Source organism: Drosophila bipectinata, chromosome XR (assembly GCF_030179905.1).
Source record: "Drosophila bipectinata strain 14024-0381.07 chromosome XR, DbipHiC1v2, whole genome shotgun sequence".
NCBI lineage: Eukaryota > Metazoa > Arthropoda > Insecta > Diptera > Drosophilidae > Drosophila > Drosophila bipectinata.
The window spans coordinates 22,835,679-22,846,704 of NC_091735.1; the positions used below are offsets into that span (position 1 = coordinate 22,835,679).

General features: G+C 40.6%; 4 protein-coding genes across 5 annotated transcripts; 3 read left to right on the forward strand and 1 right to left on the reverse strand.

Annotated features, from left to right (window-relative positions):
- Positions 1–4,414: 4,414 nt before the first annotated feature.
- On the reverse strand, positions 4,415–9,146 carry LOC108132297 (uncharacterized). Of its 2 annotated transcripts, none has more exons than XM_017251662.3 (2): positions 8,853–9,146; positions 4,415–5,599 (listed from the first exon to the last, which is right to left on the reverse strand). In XM_017251662.3, the coding sequence occupies exons 1-2, from the start codon at positions 9,129–9,131 to the stop codon at positions 4,706–4,708; spliced, it is 1,173 nt and encodes a 390-aa protein (XP_017107151.2). In that variant the 5' UTR covers positions 9,132–9,146; the 3' UTR covers positions 4,415–4,705. The 2 variants fall into 2 exon arrangements, with proteins under 2 accessions (XP_017107151.2, XP_017107161.2); XM_017251672.3 differs by lacking the exon at positions 8,853–9,146 and adding an exon at positions 5,696–5,940.
- LOC108132308 (uncharacterized) lies at positions 6,047–6,808 on the forward strand. The gene has a single exon (XM_017251684.3). The coding sequence runs from the start codon at positions 6,137–6,139 to the stop codon at positions 6,779–6,781; it is 645 nt and encodes a 214-aa protein (XP_017107173.2). The 5' UTR covers positions 6,047–6,136; the 3' UTR covers positions 6,782–6,808.
- Positions 7,264–8,061, forward strand: LOC108132317 (uncharacterized). The gene has a single exon (XM_017251696.3). It carries the CDS (start codon positions 7,660–7,662, stop codon positions 8,017–8,019), a length of 360 nt encoding a protein of 119 aa, XP_017107185.1. The 5' UTR covers positions 7,264–7,659; the 3' UTR covers positions 8,020–8,061.
- On the forward strand, positions 8,221–8,663 carry LOC108132328 (uncharacterized). Its single transcript, XM_017251709.3, has 2 exons — positions 8,221–8,301; positions 8,362–8,663. The coding sequence occupies exons 1-2, from the start codon at positions 8,230–8,232 to the stop codon at positions 8,605–8,607; spliced, it is 318 nt and encodes a 105-aa protein (XP_017107198.2). The 5' UTR covers positions 8,221–8,229; the 3' UTR covers positions 8,608–8,663.
- Positions 9,147–11,026: the final 1,880 nt, after the last annotated feature.

The window sequence follows — 11,026 nt, forward strand, 5'->3', positions numbered from 1 at the left end:
AAAGTTCCAGTGACGCCGGCAGTGACTGACAAGTAAGTGTAATTAATTATTACAAACTTATGAAATGCATTAGCAAATGACATCCCCCCCTTTTAGCATTATAATCTGGCATATTTTACATTTAAAATCCTTTAATCCCATTTCAAGAAATCATAGATGGAAAACACTCTTGTTCGAGGCCCATTTTGGCAATTACTAGTGGGGGTTTTGAAAACAAAAACAGGTCTTTGGTAAAATATATAATAAAATATTTATTAATATTAGTATTATATGTAATTAAATACTAATTAAAATAGTTTGTGGTTTATTGTGAAAGGAATTGTTTCGTCCATTCTGCATATGAATGCAAAACTGATTATGAATCAGGACAATAATCTTCTTCAATAGTTTTTTATTCACTTCTTAGCCAATATTTTAAAGAATTCTCAACCGATTCTAGAACAGAATATCATTTACGAATCAGTATTCTAAAACTCATCGATCTGCATTAAAATAATGGGTAAAAGGAAGAAAAAAATTTTATCGAATTTTTTGCAAAAAATTATGATGGTACCCCTTATAAAATTTTCGAAAAATAGGTCGAATTTTCGATGGCCAGACTTTTATCAAATTTGATAATACTTAAAGTTCCAAGTTCGGGAAGGTATAACATATTGTGATCCGATCAGTATTGCCAAAGTTATGGCTAGTTTGGCTATAAAAAGTAGGGATTTTTTTTTTAAGAATTAAAAAAAATAGTTGATTATATTTCTATTCTATACAATACATTGCCCCGTATTTGCCCTGTTGGAAGCTTAAACTAAACTACTTATCCCTTGTAATCCCTAACAGCAAACTAAGACCCTTATCTCCTTAAACAGAAATCTTTATCTATACTTTTCAAGTATCTTTTAAACTAAAAGTGCAAATGGAAAAGTAAAAGCCATTTATGGGCGATTTGTTTTGATAATCTGACTCGGTTTGGGGCAACTTAGTTTTTAGGTTTTGAAACAATAATAGCCCCCCCATCAGCCGGTAAGATAGTCATCACATACTACAGTCGGCTCTGTAAGCCTTTAAACGCTTGTGTGGTTTTTTGGCCACTTGGGGGAGAAGTTGTTTGCTAATTAAGTAGCTAATTAGGAAAGCTGATAGTGTAGTGGCCAAATGATTGTAGAATGCAGTTTAGGTGAGCAGGTGAGCAGGTGAGTGTGGGTGGGTGGATGAGTGGGTTGGAAACATTTGGCAAATTCCCCAAAAAACACATACTCCTCGAGACCCAAAAAGGACGATGTGTGTGTTTGCTTTCGTCTATGAATGTGGGATACTGCGTATCTGCAGTTATCTGCTTGTATCTGTATCTGTTGGATACACACGTAGGCTTATTTAGTAACTGTATTTGCTTAGTGACTCATTCGGGCCAGGAGCTCTGTTTATTTTGGCCGCAGAGACACAACTAGCAGAGGAATTGGAATTTTCCATGCAAATACCTGGAAAAAAAAAACAGAAATCTCTTGGTGTTTTTAGCCAATTAATATTCGGCCCAAAGGCGACTACTCTCCAGTTGCCTTTCAATAATTGAATTCCTGTGAGGGAGTGCGGGTGTTTGCGTTTCGGGATTCGAGAATGGAAGTGTATTTGCTTTGATATCCTTTTGTGGATTTTATTGATATACTAGCATCCTTCGGGGGGGTGGTGCTGTGTTGGCAACAATAGTTGGCCATTTATGTTGTGGTGGCTGTGGTGGCTCTGTCAGCGGGTTATAACATGGCTTTTCTCTTCTGGCTTTCCACGGGATTTTCTCGCCCCCACCACCACCTCTTCTAATGCAATAGTCGTGTTTTTTTTTGGCTTCTGTGTATTAACTGTTTTTACATTGGCCTTGCTCCTGGTCATGTCCAAGGACACCTGTTGTGCCGCAGTTGGGGGGGGTGGTTGGATCTGAAATTGCATAACTCACCCACTGGCTGGGGTGTACCTGGAACCGGGCCGCCGGCTAGGAGCCAGCGAACTTCTCGATTATTGTCGCATATTCGAGGCCACACACAAAAGGCATCGGCATCCGAATTGCACTCATCGCTGCGATGCACTGCAAGAAACTGTGAGTACTTTAAAGAAGGTAATTTTAATAATTGTTAGGTAGTTTTCGGTGGGAAGGATTTCCCTCAGTGCCTGTCCTGAATGCACACGTGGCATGCGGTTGCCACTCAAAGGATTCGAGAGCAGCTCACCCTCGCACACCCCCCGGGGGGCATTCATATGTGTTTGCATGCATTGGCACCACTACGTCCCCCCTCCCCCTACACCCAGTCCACCCCTCCTCTCTCAGTTGGGGTAACCAAGGCGATTGTTTCCATTCCATTGTAGCCCCCGGAGATATATCGTTAGTTATCGGCAGAGTTCGGTAGATAGATGGTGGAAAAGGGGGGGCTGCCACCGACATGGGTGGATTAAAAGGGGTGCAGGAGGATGACAAGGAGAAGGAAGAGTGGCAGGGGCGGGTTAGACAGAGCGCGTGCATTTCCATGGATATCTATTAATACCGCCGCAATATGGTTGTTAGTTCAGCAGACTAAATGAGTCTATAGACCGGGCTGAGTGGCAACAACAACTATGTATATCCCCTCCCCTCAATGCCACCAAATGAGATTATAAACCCAATAAACAGATTCTATTCAATAAAAGCACAAAAGCACTGAAAACAAGGTACATTACGGTTTGAGGTTGAGGTTTCACTGTCGAGATGACTTTCAGATAGTCACGGTTTCGGTTTCGGTTTCAAATGTTCATTTCCCATAGAGCCCCCTACCCCTCCCCCCTTTAAATAAACCAATTTAGTTCATTTCAATTGGACACAAAAATTATCAAAATTAGCCCAAAATTAACATTAAAATTGGATATATTTTTCAGTTAGAATCCCTTAATCCCATTTCAAGAAAAATAAATAAAAATGGCCCATCAGAGCCTATTCGGGTATTAATTAATTGTAGTTTCTAGAAATAAAAATTATATTTTGGGTTATTTTGTAAAAAAAATTATAAAATATTACAACTTTTTGGTAGGAAGACCATTTTTATTCACAGTTTCGTCATTATTTTAGAAATTGTTCATCCAATCCCAAAACAGAGTGCCATTTATCAATCAGAACTTGAATACCCTGCGACGTGCATTAAAAATAATCGCAATATTTAAGAAAAATAATGTTCCCAAAATATAATTCAAATATAATTTTTTGAAAATATCATGATGGTACCTCTTGGAAAATTTTTGAAAAATGGTTCAGATTTTGGACTGCCAGATCTTGTTTACAACTAGAAGTACTCCAAATTTCGAGGTCGGGAAGGTATAACTTTTATGGATCTGCCAAGTATTAGCCGAGTTATACACATTTATCAATTTAGAAATCTAAAAAAAATTTGAAAAATTGTTTGTGTTTATTTATTGCCGAAATTGGTAGTTTTTTATGCACTTCTTAGCAAATATTTTAAAGAATTCTTAACCGATTGTAGAACAGAATACCATTTAAGAATCAGAGTTCGAACACCCATCGATCTGCATTAAAATAATGGGTAAAAGGAAGAAACAATTTTTTTTCGAATTTTCTGAAAAAATTCATGATGGTACCCCTTATAAAATTTTCTAAAAATGGGTCAAAAATTTGATTGCTAGGTTTTGATGCAGAATGGTGGTACTCGAAGTTCTAAGATCGGGTAGGTATAACATTTCATGATCTACCCAGTATTGGCCGAGCTATGCCTATTTTTCCATCATAAAAATTTAAAAATTGGAACCACGTCTTCCAAATTTTTTTTTTTGCCAAAAATATTTATTATTTAATCACTTTTTAGGGTATATATGAACTCTTTCTGAACCGATTTTAAAACGGAATACCATTTAAGAATCAGTGTTCTAATACCCATCGATTTGCATTAGAAAAATGGCTTAATGGAAGAAAAAAAATGTATCGATTTTTTTGCAAAAAATCCTGATACCCCTTATAAAATTTTCGAAAAATGGGTCCCATTTTCGATGGCTGGATTTGAATGAAATATGATAGTACTCGAAGTTCCAAGATCGGGAAGGTATATCATGGTACTATCCGACAAGTATTGGCCAATATATGGCTACTTTGGCTACGAAAAGTAGGGAAAATTTAAAGCTTAATAATTTGAGAAAAACTGTCCCTAAAGACATAAAAAAATGGTTTATTTTAAATACAAATTCAAAAGCTGCTTTGATAAATAATAGTTTTGAATATAAATAGTGCATAACTGAACAGAATACCTTTATATACATTAGCCTTAACTGTCAAAAAAAAGTGACATACTTTAAACCGATATATGTATTTTACTTTTATTCTTATTTCATCTTAAATATATACCCCACATTTGTTGAATATATTTGTAACCCCACACCCCACCCATTAAAACACCACTTCTTCAATCACTTACAAATTTTATTCTTGCTGCCCTACACAATTCCTCTTAAATCATATATATTATCTCTATACCACAACAAATTTCGCAAAAAATATCAACGGGGGGAAAATGACTAATCATCGAGAATACTAGGAGAGGAGAAAGTTCCGCCAGGTACACGAGTTAATGGGGGGAGGGTATGGAAGATGGCGGGCAGAACACTTCTCTCCAATTTTTTGTTCTTCCAAAGTTTTAGGTTCCAAAGGGACTAACTGGAATCCCGAGCTCTATCGCCGGCGGAGTTGCATTCAAAAACTATAGTTGAGGTTGCCACTCGAGAAGCTGACGTGGGAAACATCGGCCGAGGGCTGGAAGGAGGGTGTGCCCAGGACAGAGGACATGGGCACCGCCATGCCGTAGCTCTGGCGGGTGGTGGGCGCCAGCTGGCTGGTGGCGAACTGATGGGCCACCGACTGTTGCTGATCCCGGAGCACGTCCTGTTGCTGCTGCTGCATGAAGCCCATGTGCTGTTGCGTGGAATAGAAGTCGCCGACGCTTCCGGGGATGCGATGTTGACTGGGTGATCCCGTCGAGAAACCAAAGTTAGAGCTTGGACTTGCGCTTGCTGCTGTTGCTGCTGCGGCAGCTACCGATCCGCGTTCTGCACCCGGCTGGAGACCATTGCTGCTGAAGTGCGGTCGCCGGTAGGCGAATCGGGACGAGGTGACGCCGGCGGATCCCCTCGATCCGGATCCAGCTCCGAATCCCAGTGCCGTGCCGGAGGCAACTGCCGCGGGGGCACCCGCCAACGACGGCGATGAGAGTGGCAGTCCCCCCTCGCTGGGCTGCGCCTGGAGCTGGCTGGCCGGCAAGGAGCCCGACACGTCCGGGTAGTAGTGGTAGAGCTTCTGCAGCAGGTGCTGCTGTTGCTGTTCGAACTCCATCCTCTGGCGCTGGTAGTCGATGAAGGCGGCGTGCATTTGGTCCGCATAGCTGGGCATACTGGCCACACCCACGCCCACTGGTCCGCCCAGGATGGGGGGATTGGTGGCGAGGGGTGGCTGGCCTAGGAACTGTTGCGACTGCTGGGGGGCGGCTGCTGCCTTCTGCTGCTTGCCGCTAACGGTGGCTGCCTGTTGGTAGGCACCCGGGTATTGGAGGCTCGAAGGACCAAAGCCGCCAGCAAAGGAACTGGTGACTTGCTAAAAAAAATATAATTTCATTTAATAAATTAATATTATTTCAAAAAGAAATCCCTTTTGAAAAGAAAAATTTAGAAAAACCCCTATAACAGTTACCAGTTTATGGCCATTTCCTGCACGAACTTTGCTGGAACGCATATTGTAGAATAAATATTTTATATTTTTTTTTGGAAGAATCAGACAAGAAGAAAAAAATCACTAAGTAATTGAAAAACTTGAGAATTTCTACGGATTTTGATTAAAATAATTTTTGGGGTATAATTTTTGAGGATTTTTTTTTTTTTGAGCGAAATAAAAGTAAAACTAACCGAACCGATTTTACTAAGCGAGCAAGCTAGACTGACCCAACCGAGCCTGTTCATTTGTCAGTTCCCCGAAACGTAAAACCGGAAGCCTACTTGGTTATACATTTCTGATAAAATCCAAAAAAAAAAATATATACAAAGGGTCACGCGATTAAAAAATATATATATCGGAGAGTCGGAGAACTTAAAAGCCCATGGGTTGGTGTGAAAAAATCTCAGTTTAACCTCAACCATGAAGCGGATTAAATTGTTGATTTTAATACTGGAACTAACTAGTATCCTGTTGGGGGTGATGGCCAAGCCTCGGGCTCAGAATCCCCTGGAAAATCTCGGCATGACGGCCATGAACCTGGCCGGGAATATAGCCGAGGCCATTCAGAGTGGAGCCGCCATCAATCGCGACATCAACTTTGACAATCCCCTGATGTCCGTGCATTCGAAAACAGCTGTCGGTTATGGAGATGCTATGCGGCCGCCCTCTGCAGACTCATCCGAGGAGGAGGATCGCCGGAAGCGGAGAAGTCTCCTGAGAGCCAAGAGAGCCCCCTGTTTCTGGAAGATGACCATGACCACGGCCGCCTCCTCGGACGATGATGTGGAAGCGCGCAGGAAGCGTGCTCGCAAAAGGGCCGCCAATAATGCCTCACGATCGCGAGTTAGTCCGAAGACCAGTTCCAAGAAGAAGTTCTATCGGGAGCGACGTCAAGCCGAAACGGATCAGATGCCAGCAGGAACTATGGCAGGATCGCAGGCTCCCGGGCTGGGGGATCGAATCAAAGGCATGTGGCTCTCGTTTGTGGATAATGTGACGGAAGTGGTGCAGCAAATGCGTGAAAAAATATCGAGTGCCGCCAACAGTGCTACTGGTTCTGGCTAAACAACACTTGCAAAATATTTTTTTATTCTTTTTTAAGTGTCTTTGGATAATAAATGCAAACTATGGTTAAATGTTAAATGTTGAGATTCTCAATTCATATATATGATATATATTGGGGTCACCACTTGGAACCTATTTGGCTTGGTAACCCCATTTGTTGGGAAAACTTTAAAGAAATCACAAGGAAATGAATAAAATGATAGAAGGTTTCTCGAAACATGAAATGAAAAGCTCGAGAACTGAAACTGTATAACGTCGGGGTCACTAATTATACGTAAGTAGGAAAGTGGTAACCCCGACACATGTGGTTGGGGTGGTTTTCCTTTAAAAAAAAGAGGTTTTTTTTTATAGATATTGTTTAAAAAAGATTGTTTAAAAGATTCTTATATAGTGTTTTAAAATTAGTAAGACATTTGGTTTGCTTTCAAAAAGAAAAAAATGTTGGAAAGTGAAAAAAAAGGCGATTGAAATCCTGGACTTAGTAGGATTTGATTTAAAAGTAATTAGGCAACAAAGAATATAAATAAAATATGTATCTTAAGAGTGAGGGCTTTTTAGACCAAATCAATTATCTTTAGAGACTTGAAAAAAGTACAAAAAGTAAACAAACATGCTCCATAACATGAAGTACAATCAGTGCCGCTTGGCAGATGGAAGATTCGAAATGAGCCAAGTCACGAACAAAGCTGGCCCAACTAAGGTCAATTTGCCAATTGGCCAACAGACCGCTTCCGGCCAACAGAACAGAGATGAGATGGCCATCTCGACATGAACGCCGAACGACGAACATTTCCGTGTTCTGGAATTCTGGAGTTCGAATCTAGTTAGGAGGCAGTACAAAAACCGCATTCAATCGCTCAAACAGAACAGTTTTCCAAATGACTTCCGCTCCAGGCTTCAGATTTCCATTACCACTGATTGTGGTCCTCGCCGTGCTGGCCCTTGCCCTTGGCCAGGCTTTGGTTATGGCCCGGGCCGAGCCGCAACCGGCTGGCGAGAACTTTGATGTCGAGTATTCGAACGAATACGACGATGTCAGGCCGCATCTGGAGTATCCGGATGTGCCGAGACTGGACAAAAGGATCGGTGATGCAGCCCGGGAATTCGGCCAGAACATTACCCAGGCCTGGCATTCGATGGTGGATTCTTTCAAGAACTACTTCGAGGAGCTGAAAAACCTATTTGGGGCCTCGCCCTCCGATCCCAACGAGGTCAACGAAGTATTTTCTTCATATTGAGAAGAAAATCATTATCATTTTTTTGAAATAAAATGAAATAATTGCAATCTAAAAACTATGGTTCATAACAATTTAGATGGCGTGTCAAGGGAACATTTATAAAGGGCTATTATTATTATATAATATCTCTAGATAGATCTCAACAAAAATCTCTATAAAACGTGCCTGTTTTTCCAAATCACTAGCCATTTGATTTCAAACTTTCACAAAATGCAGTGGCCCTTGTCGACGACCCTTGTTCTGTTGGCCATTTGCCTTGGTCATCTCTCTGCTAGACCTCAGGTGAGCTACAAGTCTGGTATATACTAGTTCCTAGTCACTTTATCCATTATAATTTGTCAGGATATTGGCACTGGAATGATGCTGGCTGTGGGACAGCTTCAGCAACTGGCCGAAACAGGTGGCGGTCTGCGAAACGAGAACAGCATCGAGGTTTTGGGCCAAAAGATGAACGGAGGTCTTAACCTTGGCTTCGGCGAGGCCATGCAGGGAGCTATGACGGGGATGCAGGGAATGTCCCAGGCTATGCCCGGCATGGGTTCGATTCCCAGTTTGGGCCGCAAACGTCGCTTTCTCTTGAGGAACTAACTTCAATAACTTCAAATGATTTTTTTTGGACTTGAATTTAATAAAAGGCTTTAAGAAATAATAAAAAAAAGGAACTGCATTTGGAAAATAGGGGGTTTTTTTAAAGGGCAATGTGAGGATTGTGAGGCACTATAGCTCTGTTAAGAAAGCATTTCCTTTTAAAAACTCTTAAATAAAACATAAAAATCATCTCCCAACACTATTAACTCTTTTATTTCCCATGTTTCAGGTTTAAATGGTCTCACCAGTGGTTCCTGCTGTGCAAACTGCTGCGATTGAAACGGAATTTGTGCCGCTGCTGGAGCCAGAGCTGGAGCTGGAGCTGGAGCTGAAGTCGGAGTCTCAGCGAGGGGCTGGCTCGTTCCGGAGCCATAATAACGGGTGAAGGTCTGCTGCAGTCCGGGTGTCTTCAAGGTGAACGAATTCGTATTGGCGTCCGTGTGAAAGGATAGCTGGGCATGGCAACCAATATCCTGCTGGCTGACCACCACCAGTATCGCCAACTTTAAGGCCAAGGCGAACATTTCGCGTAAGTATTTATTCAAAAAAAAAAGAAACACAAACCAAAAAAAAAATCAACAACAAAAATAAACTCAACGCGATACTCTGTCAACGGTTGTCAGTAAAATGTAGATGGCCCGCCGACTGACCGTCGCTTTTTATACCACCGCCACGCACTCTCTCCCTCCCCCGCCTACATTACGCATGCAAAAAAAAAAAAAAAAATAGCTTGGCACTTGACTTGGCCAACTGACAAAAAAAAAAAGTCATAACCCAAAAGTAGGTCTTTGGGCTTTAACAAAGGAAAATGTTCAATTTCCATTAGGATAACAACAAGAGCAACAACACCAAAAAATGTGAAATGCCACAAAGGAAAGTCCTTTCGGCTGCCAGGACCTCAATGTTATCTTCGTTTCGGTTTATGGTGTCTGACTTTTTTTGGAAACTATTAGATCTAAAATCAATTTTTATGTCTTCAGGGGGAGTATGTAAGCTTTGCACAGAGAGTTATAGATTTAAAGATTATGATTGACTTAATATCTGCAAGTTTCTATACTATTTTTAAATATTAAAATGTGTATTTTCTGTTATTTAATTCCTCTTAAAAAATAGTCTTAATTAAAATAAAATTTTTGGAACTCATTTCCTCAAAAGCTTAGTTTTTATATTCTTTTCAATATTCTTCTTTATTCTTTCCAAATGTCCCAAGTTTTTTATAATTATGTTTTAGTATTAAGAATAATTTAAAATCAATTAATTTAATTTTTTTTTATAATTCTTTTATCTTTAAAGCTTTCCTTTTTTTTCTTTCCCTTAAAAACGGTTAGTGTTAGTGTTAAATCACTAATAAATATCCCTTTCTTTTCACATTTCCCATTTGACTTGCCAAACACCTACTTTATTTTCTTGGTCTAATATCATAATATTCCATAATTGCATTTTTATTTTAATTTTTTGTTGTCCGCTTTGTTTTGTTTAGCATTTTCTTGGATAACTTTCTTTACAATTTTTTGTCTTGTTGCGATGGGGGAGGTCGGCCAATGCGTGCGGAATATTGAATCAGCAATAAAAATAATAAAAACAACAAAAGAAAAGACAAACAAAAAAAATTAAAAAGAGGGAGTACCGAAATACCGAAAACCCAAAGCCAAATACCCACTAACCATTCCAATTCAAATTGAATACGCTCTTTGGCACTTACATAACAATCCTCCGAATTGAAATCCCGCTGTGCAAAAGGGGGCTACTTTTTTTTTTTTGTATTTTGCGAAAAACTAAGCATAATAAATGCCAGCCTAAAATGTTGTTTATACGAACGTGAGGGGAATAACCAAAAATTAAAGATAATATGGCCTGAAAGGTGAGCCTTACAAAATTATGACCAGAATCGCTGGAAATTAAGTAATAGCCCTTTGGCAGTTTTGGCGGCGGCGGGAACTACTCAAGCGTATTTAATAGACCATAAAAATTGCAAAATTGCGAAAAAAATACAGGAAAGAAGTAAATGTAATACGGAAGCGGGGTTAAGGCCAAAAAAGTGGCATAAACTCAGTCAGTGTCTTGCCTGCCAGAAATTAACTCAATTGGAATGCAGTTTCCGAGGGCTGGCTGGCCATCATCGATTATGAAAGCAAGGCGGCCGAGGTGGTTACTTGGTTAGTAAATGTTGGTAAAATGGTCACTTAAGTCTTACCTGGCTTACGCGGCGGCCAGTGCGGCCAACGTTGCGTATACGCGATACGTACGTGATCGTCATAAATTTATTTCTGTCCGCATTTCATTAAGACCGCTGTGAGTGTAATTGAAAGCGCATTTCACACAACCGAAAGTTGTCTGCTCTATCTCTGACTCTCTGTGTGTTTGTGTTTGGGGCTCGACCCCTCTTCAGACCCGCCCATGGCCCGAAGGCCTTTACTTT